Source organism: Zalophus californianus, chromosome 1, assembly GCF_009762305.2.
Source record: "Zalophus californianus isolate mZalCal1 chromosome 1, mZalCal1.pri.v2, whole genome shotgun sequence".
Classification (NCBI taxonomy): Eukaryota; Metazoa; Chordata; class Mammalia; order Carnivora; family Otariidae; genus Zalophus; species Zalophus californianus.
The window spans coordinates 5080211-5097139 of record NC_045595.1 but is presented as its reverse complement, the minus strand read 5'-3'; the positions used below and the strand labels follow the sequence as shown (position 1 = coordinate 5097139).

The window sequence follows — 16929 nt, the reverse complement described above, 5'->3', positions numbered from 1 at the left end:
TCTCTGACTGACTTATTATGCTTAGCATAATACCCTCTAGCTCCATCCATGTTGTTACCATTACTGCTGACTCTTGCCTTCTCCCCATCCTTCCTCAAGACAACATGGCTAGATTTGATTATGACAAGAAGGTGATTTGGTTAAATTACCTACCTTAGGCTCAGTTTGATCAATCCCTGTAAGGAAGAGCAGGTGGGCCAGGAAGAGGCAGATGGAAAGCTGCAGGTGGAGGGAGGTGCTGGTGTTCTGGATGGGTTGGCACAGGAGGAAGGTGAGGGCTGCCAGGAGGAGGCACAGCAGAGAGAGGCTCAGCCCCACATAGGTGATCATGGTCAACACAGGATCCACCTATGAGCCACCAAGTGAAGAATTCATTATAGTTTCCAATTCTGCAGTTATGTTTCTGAGGGAGAGTCTGACGGGCTTTCAAGTTCAGTCCCTTAAACTACTGACTTAACCTCTCTGAGATTTGATGTTCTCATCTTCAAAATGGGTGCACTAATAGCATTCACCACACAAGGCTATTAAAAACCAAAACCACTAGCCTGGTGTTGTCCAAAAGAAATATGTGAGCCACATGTGGAATTTAAAATTTTCTAGTAGCCATATCTTTTAAAATGTGAAAAGAATCAGGTCAAATTAATTTAATAGTATATGTTTAAAATATTATCAGTCCAATGTATTGAATATAATCAATACAATAAAAATGCAATCAGTTCAAATTACAATCAATGTAAAACAATTATTAATGAGATATTTGATACTTTTTTCCATATTAAGCCCTTGAAATCCAGGGTGTATTTTATGCTTACAACACATCTGAATTCAGATGCTTTTATTTTCAATGATAAAAGTGAAATGAAATCCTATGAATGAAGTGGTATTTAATGGAAAAATATTTCACACTGCTTCTTAGTTTAAATAAATTAAAATTAAATAAAATAAAAAAGTTGGTTCTCAGCCACACTAGCCACGTTTCAAGTGCCCAATAGCCATATGTGGCTGGTAATCCTATTGGACAACATAGCTCTCCAAAGTCATCTCCATGAAGGTTGGAATTTCTTTATCTGTTTTGTTCTCTGCTGTATCCTCAATGCCTAGAGCATCTGGCATATAGTAGGCAGTCATATGCAAATTTGTTGAATGAATAAAATGAGGCCAATGCATTTAAATGTGTAATGTAATGATTGTCATACAGTAAATGTTCAGTAATTGAGAGCTTAAAAGAAATAGGGGAAGAAGTTAGGTAAATTTCTTTAAATCTGGCTGATCCTAGATGTGGTTGGGATCTGGGAAGTTCAAGGACCTATACTTTTTCATTGGAGACAGTCAGTTGCCTTCTTTCCCATCTGACCAATTGTAACTGTCTCTTGCAGAGTAACGGATGTTTGATTCCAGATCATCTTAGACCCCGCAACTATAGGGGCTGACAACCCAACTTTCCAATGTTTGAGAGCTTTCTCTGCTAGCTTGAGCTTACTCTGCCCATGCCTGTGGACATGCCAGAATTAACGACCCCCACCCCCATGCAGCTTTCAACCAATGCCTGAGAGGAGGTGGTCTATAGATAGCCTAGCTCTCTTGCAGTTCAGTTAGGATGACTCAGATGCATCTCCTACACTGATTCCCAGAGTACCCTAGAGAGAATTAAATTCCAGATGCCCAAAGTAATGAGTGGCTTGATAATGCTCTCTGCATTAACTTTTGTTTTTTCTTGTTTCATTTGCCAGCCCCTTATTGGTGCTTCCTGGAATTACCTCTCAAGTAAACTACTTCCACTTGACTACTTATCTCAGTCTTTTTTTTTTTAAAGATTTTATTTATTTATTCATGGGAGACAGAGGGAGAGAGAGAGAGAGAAGCAGAGAGAGAAGCAGGCTCCCAAGGAGCAGGGAGCCCGATGCGGGACTCGATCCCAGGACCCTGGGATCATGACCTGAGCCGAAGGCAGACGCTTAACCATCTGAGCCACCCAGGCGCCCCATGATCTCAGTCTTTTTTTAAGACATGGAGAGGACAATCTCACAGTTTGTTGGACACAATCAGATACCAGGAGGGGAGCATGAATCTTGGTACCTTGGGAACAAGAGCCATGAGGACAGCAAAGCTGGAAAGGTGGAAGCACTTGCATTTGGTGTGTGAATCGTTGCTGCCCACATGATAGCAGCCCTCTGTCGACCAGGTGCCCCCCTCCTCTGATCCTTTCCAGTAGACACAGAAATATTTTCTTCTTGCACCACCAGGCTGAAAAGAAAATAGCATGAAAGCAGGGCTCTTTCTGGTTTTATTATCTTAATTTTATAGGTTAGTCATGGATGCCTTGCATTGGAAACTGGAATGGGAAAATCCCATTATCTAGAACACTTGTGGGGAAGAGTTTCATATGACCACACCTTCTGTGGGGTTTATTCTTCCTTTATTCTGCCCTTCTCTGGTCATCTCAGAGCCCCAGGGATTGACCCTTATGAACTGCTTTACCCAGGCTCCTTGTCACTGGGACAATGAATGAGAGGAACTGATGAGAAGTCCTTAGATGAGAGGAGGAGGAAGTCAGGTGTTTCTTCCAGACACTTCTTCTGCTTCAGAATATCTCCATCTCCAGCAGGGCAACCCTCCGGCATGTCTCCAGCTCTCACTGGGCTCAACAATGCTCATCCCTCCATTGCCTTTTTAGGCTTAAATGTGATAATAGCTTCCCCTGGTGGCAATCTCTGGGTGCCTCAACATTTCTTGTTGGTTCTGTTAACTCTGAATGAGCAGAGTTGGATTCAATTTCTTGGCAGGACCCATCATAACACACCTCTTTGAGGTAATGCACAGAGAACCAGCTCTGGATTTTGCTCACCTGAATATGCTGGAAGGTCAGTAACACAGGTTCAGACAGATATACTTTTTTCTTCGTACTTATGGTGCCACTCACGACACGAGAGTTCAGTTTCATTTCCTGTGTCCCTCTTCCATCATTAAAAAAGGATCCATTCAGAATATCCCAAAGAGACTGGTAAGTGATAAGCGCAACTGCACTTCTATCTGAAAAAACAGAAATCACTTTAGAGGACATCTGTATTATAGGAAATCAGTATGCTAGTGTCTTGTGTGAGAGTCATAAGGCAAATATTATGTATAGTCAAAATCGCCCTTGGAAATCCCTTATGTTGCTCCATCAACACATTATGTGTGGTTTGTATATGTAATACACATTATAGTGTACCACACATTATAAGAGATATAATGCAAAATATCCATTAATGAATTAAAAAAATATATATGAGCCCTTAGACATCAAAATCAGAGCCATGAGGCAAGATGTTTGTGCTCAAAAGAGCAGGTGGAACAGGCAGGATGAGGAAATCACACATTCCCATCTTCCATTTTTTAAATTAATTTAATTTAATTTTATATTTAATTTAATTTTATTTTATTATGTTATGTCAGTCAACATACAATACATCATTAGTTTTTGATGTAGGGTGATCCACGATTCATTGTTTTCGTATAACACCCACTGCTCCATGCAGTACGTGCACTCCTTCATACCCATCACCGAGCTAACCCATCCCCCCACCCGCTCCCCAAAACCCTCAGTCTGTTTCTCAGAGTCCATAGTCTCTCATGGTTCGTCTTCCCCTCTGATTCCCCCCTTCATTTTCCCCTTCCTTCTCCTAATGTCCTCCCTGCTATTCCTTACGTTCCACAAATAAGTGAAACCATATAATTGACTTTCTCTGCTTGACTTATTTCACTTAGCACAATCTCCTCCAGTCCCACCCACGTTGATGTAAAAGTTGGGTATTCATCCTTTCTGATGGCTGAGTAATATTCCATTGTATATATGGACCACATCTTCCTTATCCATTCATCTGTTGAAGGGCATCTCGGCTCTTTCTACAGTTTGGCTATTGTGGACATTGCTGCTATGAACATTGGGGTGCATGTGGCCCTTCTTTTCACTACATCTGTGTCTTTGGGGTAAATACCCAGGAGCGCAATTGCTGGGTCATAGGGTAGCTCTATTTTTAACTTTTTGAGGAACCTCCACACTGTTTTCCAAAGTGGCTGTACCAACTTGCATTCCCACCAATAGTGTAAGGTCCCACCAAAAGAAAGGGTTCCCCTTTCTCCACAACCTCTCCAACATTTGTTGTTTCTTTCCCTGTCCATTTTTGCCTTTCTAATGGGTGTAAGGTGGTATCTCAATGTGCTTTTGATTTCCCTGATGGCTAATGATAATGAACATTTTTTCATGTGTCTGTTAGCCATTTGTATGTCTTCTTCAGAGAAATGTCTGTTCATGTCTTCTGCCCATTTTTTGACTTGATTATTTGTTTTTTGGGTGTTGAGTTTGAGAAGTTCTTTATAGATCTTGGATACCAGCTCTTTATCTGTAGTGTCATTTGCAAATATCTTCTCCCATTCTGTGGGTTGCCTCTTGTTTTGTTGACTGTTTCTTTTGCTGTGCAGAAGCTTTTTATCTTGATGAAATCCCAAAAGTTCATTTTTGCTTTTGTTTCGCTATCTTTTGGAGATGTATCTTGAAAGAAGTTGCTAGAGCCGATGTCAAAGAAGTTATTGCCTATGTTCTCTTCTAGGATTTTTCAAAGTGCTGGAACAAACAATCCTAAAATTTGTACAGAATCAGAAAAGACCCCAAATCACCAAGGAAATGTTGAAAAAGAAAAACAAAGCTGGGGGCATCACGTTGCCCGATTTCAAGCTATATTACAAACCAGTGATCACCAAGACAGCATGGTACTGGCACAAAAACAGACATATAGACCAATGGAACAGAATAGAGAGCCCAGATATGGACCTTCAACTCTATGGTCAAATAATCTTCAACAAAGCAGGAAAAAATATGTAATGGAAAAAAAGACAGTCTCTTCAATAAATGGTGCTGGGAAAATTGGACAGCCACATGCAGAAGAATGAAACTGGACCATTCTCTAACACCATACACCAAGATAAACTCAAAATGGATGAAAGACCTCAATGTGAGACAGGAACCCATCTTCCATTTCAAGCTCACTCTGGGGCATCTAATTTAGAAAGGTATGGAAAGGTATGCAGGATGACACATTCTTTTAATTTATTCTATCATTCTCCTTCCCTCTCTCTGTCTTTCTCTGTTTCTCTCCCTCCTAACCTCTTTCCCTCCCCTTCTCATGCAAGAATGATTTAATTCACAGAAGGTAAATTCACATAGGATGCTCTATAGCATGATGTAGTATTTCTTAAACTACAATTATTCATGGGCCACCATCCCAGTTTTAGCCAAAGCCACTTTCCACCTATATTATTATTTACTCCATTTTAAAAACCAACTCATTTGTAGATCTTTTCCCTCTGCCTTCTCCATCTGACAGCTCACAATAAGGAGTGAAGATTAATCAGTAGTTGGAAATTTTCTGGAGAAAATACAGCAGTTATTTCACTCTCTCCAGAGTACCAGGTCTTTCTTTTTGGGATATTTTTCATGCACTCTTTCATTAATGTATTTATTCACTCTTTCATCAAATATTTATTGGGCATCTAGTGTGTGCCAGACAGTGTTCTAAGCATGCAATACAACAGTGAAGAAAACAGGCCAACTTCTTGCCATCAGAGAGCTGATATTATAGTGGGGGAGATGGACAACAAATAAATTAAGAAAAATTGCATAGTGTACATGCTGTACAGAAATTTAAATGAGATGGTGGAATAAAGCAGGGGTGGCAAACTATGGCCTGAGAATCAAATCCAGCCTACCACCTGTTTTTGTAATATAAAGTTTTATTGGCGCACAGTCATGCCCCTTCATTTACAAATCATCTAGGGCTGCTCTCCCACTACAATGTCAGAGTTGAGTAGTTATAACAAAGATCATCTGGCCCAACATGCACACCAATGTTCCTAGCAGCAATGTCCACAATAGCCAAACTGTGGAAAAGGCTGAGGTGCCCTTCAACAGATGAATGAATAAAGAAGATGTGGTCCATATATACGATGGAATATTACTCAGCCATCAGAAAGGATGAATACCCAACTTTTGCATCAACATGGATGGAACTGAAGGAGATTATGTTAAGTGAAATAAGCCAAGCAGAGAAAGTCAATTATCATATGGTTTCACTTATTTGTGGAACATAAGGAATAGCATGGAAGGCATTAGGAGAAGGAAGGGGAAAATGAAGGGGGGGGGATCAGAGAGGGAGACGAACCATGAGAGACTATGGACTCTAAGAAACAAACTGAGGGTTTTAGAGGGGAGGAGGGTGGGGAGATGGATTAGCCCAGTGATAGGTATTAAGGAGGGCACGTATTGCATGGAGCACTGGGTGTTATACGCAAACAATGAATTATGGAACACTACATCAAAAACTAATGATGTACTGTATGGTGACAAACATAGAAAAAAAAAAAGATCACCTGGCCCAAGCAAGGCAAGGGAAACAAAAGCAAGAATAAACTATAAACTATTGGGACTTCTTCAAAATAAAAAGCTTCTGCACAGCGAAGGAAACAATCAACAAAACTAAAAGGCAAACTTTGGAATGGGAGAAGATATTTGCAAATGACATACCTGATAAAGGGTTAGTTTTATAAAGAACTTATAAAACACAACATCCAGAAAACAAATAATCCAGTTGAAAAATGGGCAGAAGACATGAATAGACATTTTTCCAAAGAAGATATACAGATGACTAACAGACACATGAAAAGATGTTCAACATCACTCATCATCAGGGAAATACAAATCAAAACCATGATGAGATATCACCTCACATCTGTCAGAATGGCTAAAATTAACAACACAGGAAACAACAGATCTTGGTAAGGATGCGGAGAAAGAGGAACCCTCTTACACTTTTGGTGGGAATGCAAACTGGTGCAGCCACTGTGGAAAACAGTATGGAGCTTCCTCAAAAAGTTAAAAAATGAACTACCCTATGATCCAGCAATTGCAGTACTATGTATTTACCCAAAGGATATAAAAATACTGATTCGAAGGGATACAAACATAGCAGCATTATCAACATTAGTCAAACTATGGAAAGAGCCCAAATGTCCATCAACTGATGAATGGATAAAGATGTAAGATGTGGGATGGATTATACATTTATAATGGAATATTACTTAGCCATAAAAAAGAATGAAATCTTACCTTTTGCAATGACATGGATGGAGCTAGAGTGTATTATGCTAAATGAAATAAGTCTGTCAGGGAAAGACAAATACCATATGATTTCACTCACATGTGGAATTTAAGAAACAAAACAGATGAACATAGGGGAAAAAAGAAAAAAGAAGGGCAAACATAAAACAGACTCTTAACTATAGAGAACAAACTGAGGGTTCCTGGAGGGAAGGTGGGTGGAGGGATGGGTTAAATGGGTGGTGGGTATTAAGGAGGGCACTTGTGATGAGCACTAGGTGTTGTATGTAAGTGATGAACCACTAACATCTATACCTGAAACTAATATTACACTGTATGTTAACTAACTGGAATCTAAATAAGAACTTGAGAAAAAAATTACTGTCTGGTCCTTTCAGAGAAAAAGTTTGCCAACTCATAGGACAGAGAAAGGCTAGGGACTATTTTAAATAGAGCAATCATAAAACACTTCTCAAGAGAAATAGTGTTCAAGACAATCATCTACCACTTTCAAGTGCTGCCTTTTCAGACCATCACATGGACAGAGAGCATGCATCAGCCTGTTCCTTTTAAGGAAGCATGCCAAGGGATCCTTGTTTGAACCTCAGCATGTCACAAAGTACCCACTAACTGTGTCCCCCAAATTGCATGGTTAGTGGAACCCATGTAGAGTCCCCCATGCCTTGAAGGCTTTTTAAGTTGGCCCAGTCACCTAGAAATGAGACAACAATGCCTAGGATTTGGAAGTCAGGAGAATCCATCTCAAACACAGTACCTCCTATGGTTCCTTTGAAAGCACCAATACAGTCGATATCCATGGTGTTATTTCCAGCTTCCAGAACAGTCTTCTCACTTGTCTCATTGCACCTCTTGATTTCATAGACTGGAAACATTAAGAAAGTGAGTCCTGCTTTGCTCGCTTCTCATGCATAAGAAATTTGTTGAAGAACTCTCTTCTTTGGAAGGCCCCCTACTGGTGATTTCCTTTTCTGTATGCAAGGCAGACCAGATGGCATTCCCTTCCACATCTCTTGCTGATGGGGATGAGATGGTCAAAATGGTCTAAGCAGCATCCACTGGCCACAGCAACCCAGGAGAAGAGAGGGGATGGCCATGTTTCCTGGAGCTGCAACCAGGGTGGGCAAGCTCAGCCTTTACATATAATATTTAAAGATAAAAACATTTTAAATAATGTATACTGGAGTAACTGGTGAGGGGGTAACTAAGTTTTTAAGCAAGAGAAGCTAAACATTTAAAAGTTTTCCAAGGACAGTCACCTGGGAGCAGGTCTGCATTTGGGAAGAACCCCTTGAATGAATTCTCCATATCACATAAACATATAAACACAAGGTCTGACAAAGATCACCCTCATAAAATGTTTTGGTCATAAGGAAAGTGCCTATGTTTCTTACCTATACCAAGTGTAGAATTATCATGCTTTCCTGGAGAAGCTAAATCTTCAGTCCATATGATCACTTCCATCTTTTGAAATATTTGGGTAGCCATTTTTGCAATGTGCTCTTTGCTTCCGTTGTTCCTCAGAATTTCCTTTCAAAGAAATAAAGCTAATTAGGTAGGCTCTTCCTGAAACTTGAGAAAGCAGGAATATACTTGTGTGTGGTTGGGTGAGCCCTGAAGGCAATAACATTGATTAAGGTGTAGATTCTGCAATCTCGACCTGATATGTATCTTCTCATTGACCACACACAGCCTTGTGAAAGGTGTATCATTCACTCCATTGTATTTATGAGAACACGAGGACCTAAAGGATGACATGTCTGGAACCCATGAAGAGTGCCTTACAGAGAAAGACAGGGGATGGGAAGTGGTGACAGAGGTTGAGTGAAGCTCTAGATTTTTGATGCCAGTCTTTGAACAACAGCTGAGGCACTAAAAACCTTGCCAACGTTTCTCAGTGTCTATTGACATTTGAGACCAGATAATGTAGGAGGCTGTCCTTGGGCATAACTAAATGTTTAGCAGCATCCTTGGTCTCTACCCACTAGATGCCAGTAGCACCCTAGTTGTGACAACCAAAAAATGTCCCCAGGCATTGCCAGATGTCCCCTGGGAGAATGGACAAATCATTCCTGCGTGAGAGCTGGTGTGTCCTAAAAGGCAGAGGGAGCCATCGTACTTATTTGAGCAGGGGAATAACATAGCAAGACTGGCCAACTGTCTCTCAGACCTAGGCTTCACTTCACTCACCTGAATATTCCCTGAGACTGGTGTCTCCTCACTGGCAGCCTCTGGGAAAGAAAAGTAGCCATTGAGTGGAATGTGGGAGGTAACACACCTGGCCCACATTCCTTTCCAATCACTATTGAGTTGAGTCTTTCTCTGATGCTTCCCATCCTTGCCCAAGTTCCCTCCAAGAAGTCCAAAATGTCTTCTACAGTAGAAATTTAAAAGGGGATTAGGGTGGGGCCTCCAGTTCAATAATTAAGTCAATAGTATTTATTGCACACCTACTAAAAGCCAGGAACAATACTAAACCTTATGGAAGTAAATTGACAAAGAAACAAAGGGTCTTCCCTTGTGGAGTTTGCAGTCTGGTGGGAGAGTCACTAGGTAAATAATGACAAATAAATAATTAAGTGATTACAAGCATCCCACCTGTTTTTAATATATAGGATAAGATACCTTGGGAGCACACAGAGAAATCCTAGAATATGGAGTGTGCAGAGGAGGCTTCCTGAAGGAGTGGGTGTTAACTGGGTTAATAATACAGAAGCAGTAATAATACCTGCAATTGTCTACACAACATGGCATATAAAGTGCCTTAATACACACGATCTCATGTAAAGAAAGACAGAAGGTTCTAGAACAGGGTTATGTAGCTTAATGGCTAATATTTATTGAGTCTTTCTAGGTGGCTAGCACTGCACTGAATATTTTACATATCTTAATAATCAAAATGGGTAGGTGAGGTGTATTAGATTCTTAAGGCTGCTGTAACAAAGTGCCACAAACTGGGTGGCTTTAAAACAATAGAAACTTATTTTCTCATGGTTCTGAAGGCTAAAAGTCCAAAATCAAGGTTATTGGTAGGACCACACTCCCTCTGAAGGCTCTAAGGAAGATCCTTCTTTGCTTCTCCTAGTTTCTGGTGGTTGCAAGCAATCTTTGGTGTCCCTTGGCTGGTGGTGGCAGAACCCCAGCCTCTGTGTCTGTCCTTGCATGTCCCTCTGTATGTGTGTGTGTCTCTACACCCAATTCCCCTCTTCTTATATGGACACCAGTCATATTGGATTGAGGGCCCACCCTCATCTGGTATGACCACCTCTTGATTTTATTAAAACTGCAAAGAATTTCTTTCCAAATAAGATCATATTCCATCATATTCCCAGGTTTCAGATGTACGTGAATTTGGGGAGATTCTATTCTACCCAGTACATGAAGTAAGTAGGTTTCTAAAGTGACTCTCAGTGATCCTTGCCACTTGGAACCCTCCTCCCCCTGACCAGACCCAGTGACTCACTGCTAATGAATAGAACACAGCAAAAGTGATAGGATGTCACTGCTGAGACTGGGTTATAAAAGACTACAACTTCTATTTTGTTCACACTCTCTCTGGATATTCTCATGTGCTCACTACAACAAAGCAAGCTGGAGAGGCTGACATATCTAAGAAGTGAGGGCAGCCTCTCACCAACCACCAGAAAGGAACTGAGGCCTTCAGTCCAGTAGCTTTGAAAGAACTGAATCCTTCCAGCAACCACGTGAGTGAGCTTGGAGGCAGATCTGCCCCTAGATGAGCCTTCAGATGAGACTGCATCCCCACCCAACACTTTGACTGTAGCTGTGAGAAACCCTGGAGTGGAGAATGTAGGGAAATTACACGTAGATTCCTGGCCTACAGAGACTGTGAGACAGTATTGTTGTTTTAAGCCACTACCGTTGGGGTAATTTTTTATTCAGCAATACATAACTCATACGGTAGATGCTATTATTGTTCCCACTTACAGGTGAGGCATATAGAAGTTAGGTCATTACCCATCCAAAAGTCAGCTGGTAAGTGGTAGAGCCAGAAGTTAAGTCCAAACTATTGAACTCAAAACATGGAATTATACTAGGAATGAGCAAATAAGTAAACATGCTGTGGTCATTGAGAACCAGGTTTTCAATGCCACAGAAGCAGCCACAAATAAGAAAAGAGGGAAGGCTAGAAAGAGCCCTGGTGTTGGATGGGAATCTGAGTATCAGTGTGAACTCATAGGGTTTAGTATATAGACAGATAAATAGATGTAGAAATTGAATTTAAAGTGAGAGAGGGAGAAACAAGTAGGGAAGTCCAGCGGAAAATCTGAGATGTCATTTTGGAAAAACAGGAAATAGACCCAGACAGGAGACATACTCTTGCAAGGCAGCCACATAAGGACGGTGATTGGTGCTGGAGGCTTGAGTGGTACCTTCTGGGAAAAGATTACCAGGGACAATAGTAGGATGCAGGACCAGGGCCAGGACAGATTTCTACTCTTTTACCTTGGCCTGAAATCAATGAAGCTCTCAAAGTCTCCCCCCACCACTCTTTCTTCATTGTCGAGAATATTTGGAAATCCTTACCATAACATGCTTTATTATCTAATTTAATGAACCGAGCCAGCCAGTTGAAGATATGATTTGAGAAACAGCTGCAGTAGTAACTTCCAATTTCATTTCTGCAGTATGCTTCCTTCTTGCACTTTGCCAGCCCAACCCTACACTCATCAACATCTGCAAATCAAGAGAAAACATCATGTTTCATTCTCATCAAACTATACCATCTTCCCTTGCACAGGGAGTCTCAAGTACCCACCATCATTCATAAGCATCTGTTCTTGGATAAGATGACTCAATATCATAAAGGTGATAGTTCTCCTCCAGTGAATTTATAAATCCAATACAATCCTAGTGAAAAACATCTAGCCGGACTTTAAGGAGTAAGACAGTGGATACAAGCATGTAAGAATAGCCATAAAAACTCTGCAGTGGGGACTCATATTATTAGACACTGAAACACACTTTAAAGCCTCAATAAAATGAATGCTGGCACATGAATTGACAAAGAGTCTAGTGAAATAGACTCAAAGTCCAGAAATAGACCCAAGTACATATGGAGCTTTAGAGTATGATGGTGGTATGTCAAACCACTGAAGGAAGGACCAATAGTTCTTTCAATACCTGGATCACACGGTTTAATCAATTTAAAACACACAGCAAGTAGCAAGGAAAGAGATAGGGCAGGTGCATATACCCTTAGGAAATGGTAGAAGTGAGGCAAAAGGCTCCCACCATCTAAGTCCTGGCATGTGCAATATTCATGTGTCTGCATCTATCTGCCACATCTCTCTGGTGGACCAGAGTTGAGGTTCAAGCAAAGGGACCCACAGACAGAAGTTACCCTGAGCCAATGACTCACACTTATTCTATCTGTTGGAAGGACTCAGGACAAGTACATTTAACCAATAGTTGCAACTTGCCTATTAGTCTATGAGTTATATCAGGCTATGGGTGTGTGTTTTGGGTAGAGGGTTATATGGGCCAGAATAGTTATCATCAATGAGTGACTGAATTAAGACCTCATAAATCTTAAGTGCTTTGTATGTTTTGTTTATATTGTGTATCTTGGGCATTAAATGCCTCTTATTTATTTAATTTGCCATGAGCATTTAGAACCTATGTGCCTTGTGTATATTTATTGCTTCATGAATATTACTGTTGGTCTCTCCATTCTATCCTATGTTTAACACACATGTGCTCTACCCACCAACTACTTACCTATTTTAACACATCTTATGAATTTCATATATCCCATTGGAGTTTCTTTCTTCTGCAGCAAAACCAAATAGTCTCAAACAGTATAACAAATGCACATTACACTTCTGCACACTTCCCTTCTCTAGAATGGAGTTCCCCTTTATCCTGGTTCAGGATGGATTTTTTAATAAGATAAAATGAGACCCAGATATCACACACTTCTTAAGAATAAACTCTACACTAATGAATCATTGAACACTACATCAAAAATCAATGATGTACTGTGTTGACTAATTGAACATAATAATAATAAAAAAAGAATAAACTCTACATATATCAGAGATCTAAATGTAAAAATGGAGCCATACAGGTACTAGAATTAAACAGAGGTGAATTCTTTGATCTCAGTGTAGGGAAAAACATTTTATTTTTATTTTTTATTTTTTAGAGAGCATGGGAGGGGAGGGGCCAATGGAGAGGGAGAAAGAATCCCAAGCTGGCTCCATGCCCCAGCACAGAGCCCAGGGTGGGGCTCGATCCCATGACCCCGAGATCACAACCTGAGCCCAAATCAAAAGTCAGACCCTCTACCGATAAGCCACCAAGATGCCCCAGGGAAAACATTTAATGATGACTTAAGCACTTTGATAAATTTACCTACATAAAAATTTTTTTTAATTAGTTGCATGGCTAAAAAACACATACAAGCAAAATCTAAAGAAAACTGACAGGGAGGAAATATTCTCAATGTATACTACTAACAAGGGACAAAAATTTCTAACATATAAAGAAATAAAAAATTGGGAGGAAAAGAAATACTCAATAAAAAAAATAGGGAAAAGACATGAACAGACAATTCAGAAAGAAGATATAAAAATGATCCTCTAATATAAAATGTTCAAAATTGTTCATAATTAGGGATGCCTGGCTGGCTCAGTCAGAGGAACATGCAACTCTTGATCAGGGTCATGAGTTCAAGCCCCATGTTGGGTGAACAGATTACCTAAAAAAAATTGTTCATAATTAGAGAAAATCATGAAAAATCTACTGATATACCATTTCTCACCTAGCAGACTGGCGATGCGTTCTGACAACATGTTCTGTAGGCAAGACTGTGGAGAGACAGGTGCTTCCATGCATTGCTGGTGAGAATGCCAATTAGTACAACTTTTCTGGAATTAAATTTGGGATAGCTAATCAAGCTACATATGGATTTACCTTTTAACTCAGGCACCTCACCTCCAGGACTTTAAAGACACATCTCCCACAAATACTGGAAAAAGCCTAAGGATTCAGGTAAAATGTCCCTATGCAGAAGAAGTTTGAATAAACTATGGTTCACCCACACAGGTACATAAAAGAATGGGGGAAGATCTCTACATGATTTGGAATAATTTCTGGGATATGCTGTTAAGTGAAAAAAGCAAAGTGCAAAAGGGCATCTCTGGTGTCCTTTCAAAGGTGTCTAAGTCAGAGAAGACCAGAAAATACTGAGGATCCATCACAGATTGCCAGCTCAGGAGCATGGCAACTAAATGGGATCCTGAAATAGTTCTTGAAGCAGAAAACAAAAAGGGGCATTGGGGAAAAAAACTGGTGGAACTGGAAGAAAAGTCTGTTGTTTTTTAACATCCTTATATCAATATTAATTCCCTAGTTTTCATCATTGTAGTATAGCCGTGTTTTTGGTGAACCTTAGGGGAACTGGGTGAAGGGGTAATAGAGAATTTCCTAAACTCTTTTAAAAAGTTTTAAAAACAGATACATCCAATGTTGTATGATTCCACTTATAGGAGGTCCCTAAAGGAGTCAAATTAACAGAGACAGAGGGTAGATGGTGGGAGGCGGGGGCCAGGGGAGGGAGAATGGGGAGTTAATGATTAGTGGGGACAGAGTTTCAGTTTTGCAAGATAAAAAAAGTCCTGGAGATGGATGGTGGGGATGGTTGCACAGCACTGTGAATGGACTTAATGCCAGTGAACTATACACTTAAAAATAGTTACGATGATAAATTTTGTTGTGTATATTTTACCACAATTGAAAAAAAATAATCCAAGTAAATGAATAATCCAATATTGTCTGATTCCACTCACAGGAGGTCCCTAGAGGAATCATATCCACAGACACAGAGAGTAGATGTGGGAGCAAGAGGTGGGGCAGGGGGTGGGCAGGCAGTGCTTCATGGGGACAGAGTCTCAGTTTGGGGAAATTTCTGGAGACAGACGGTGGGGATGATGGCAAAACAGTGTGAGTGTGCCTGATGCCACTGGGCTGTACACAAAAATGGTTAAATTGGTAAATTTTGCATTATCTATATTTTACCACGATAAAATAAAATAAATCCTAAGTAGTTTACCATGGTCCAATTTGCCTTCTGAATTTACAAAACTCCACCAATTAGATATTCAGGAGTGTTTTTTCTTTTTGGCAGTCAAATGGATCTTTAGAATTTGTGGAAATGAGAAAGGATTTTGGCTGGAGCAGAAGGGAGTAGTGAAAAGGGAAACTGGATCTGAGTTGGAATACTCAGATCATGGAAGATATTGAGTGTCAAGATCTGAGTTGGGCCTGATCATGGAAGATGTTTGAGTGTCAAGATAGTGAGTTATTCATTTGTTCTCTTGGACAACACTTTTTTACTGGGCCTCTGTTATGTGACATATTCTCTGTCCTTGGCTTACAGTAATGCACAAAACAGACATGGTCCCCCCTCTTGTGGGATTCTCAGACAGACAAACAAAAACTGGTGCTTGAAACTCCAAGGGTCCTGGGAACTCTACCTTCCTCTAAAGAAAGACACTGTTGGTGGGAATGCAAGTTGGCACAGCCACTTTGGAAAACAGTATGGTGGTTCCTCAAAAAGCTAAAAATAGAGCTACCCTATGACCCAGCAATTGCACTCCTGGGTATTTACCCCAAAGGTACAGATGTAGTGAAAAGAAGGGGCACGTGCACCCCAATGTTCATAGCAGCAATGTCCGCAATAGCCAAACTGTGGAAAGAGCTGAGATGCCCTTCAACAGATGAATGGATAAAGAAGATGTGGTCCATATATACGATGGAATATTACTCAGCCATCAGAAAGGATGAATACCCAACTTTTACATCAACGTGGATGGGACTGGAGGAGATTATGCTAAGTGAAACAAGTCAAGCAGAGAAAGTCAATTATCATATGGTTTCACTTATTTGTGGAACATAGGGAATAGCAGGAAGGACATTAGGAGAAGGAAGGGAAAAATGAAGGGGGGATGGAATTGGAGGGAGAGATGAACCATGAGAGACTATGGACTCTGAGAAACAAACCGAGGGTGTTAGAGGGGAGGGGGGGTGGGTTAGCCTGGTGATGGGTGTTAAGGAGGACACGTACTGCATGGAGCACTGGGTGTTATAGGCAAACAATGGGTCATGGATCACCACATCAAAAACTAATGTATATTGTATGGTGACTAACATAACATAATAAAAAATAAAGAAATAAATAATAAAAAAGAAAGAAAGAAAGACATCAAACCAGCTTCAGAAAAGCAAGGGGGACACAAAAGGGATAGGAACTCCTCTAAGGGCACTGAGACAGCTCTGACATGTTCTCTCTTGTAGTACGACTGCATCTTTGCCTCACCAGCACCCCACACATGCCCCCACCCCATTCCAGATTTCAGGACGTCGTGGATTGAGTCTCTACCTTCACATTTCTCGTGGGGCTTGATGTACCTCCTCCCAGACGGAGACTGAAATCCATCTTTACAAGCACAGTGGGTGCTGTTGGAGCAGTTGGCATTTTCAGGGCATATGGGACAGAAAGCTGGAGGGAACACAGGATCCTTTCATTAATTTACTCATTCATTCAAGAAGGATTCCTTGAGCACTTATGATGTCCCAGATGCTGTAGTCAGAAGAATGTCCTTTTGGGAATAGCTCTGTTGTCCTCCACCGTGCACCCCTCCCACGCCTGAACACAGATGCTTGCGTGCCTGCCCTACCCACATCCAGGCTCTGCCACCAACACCACTTCTGCTCAACAGTAGAACTTCTGTCAGCATCTGTGTGTCTTTCCC

General features: G+C 40.7%; 1 protein-coding gene across 1 annotated transcript in view; it reads right to left on the bottom strand.

Annotated features, from left to right (window-relative positions):
- LOC113917915 (putative adhesion G protein-coupled receptor E4P) overlaps positions 1-16929 on the bottom strand; it is a 56049-nt gene that overhangs the window by 27158 nt on the left and 11962 nt on the right. Inside the window, exons 4-11 of the mRNA XM_027586012.2 lie at positions 16557-16676; positions 11699-11848; positions 9341-9381; positions 8545-8680; positions 7908-8015; positions 2846-3030; positions 2077-2244; positions 154-348 (exon numbers count right to left, since the gene is read on the bottom strand). Coding sequence (XP_027441813.2) covers positions 154-348; positions 2077-2244; positions 2846-3030; positions 7908-8015; positions 8545-8680; positions 9341-9381; positions 11699-11848; positions 16557-16676 — 1103 coding nt within the window. The remainder of the gene's footprint in view (positions 1-153; positions 349-2076; positions 2245-2845; positions 3031-7907; positions 8016-8544; positions 8681-9340; positions 9382-11698; positions 11849-16556; positions 16677-16929) is intronic.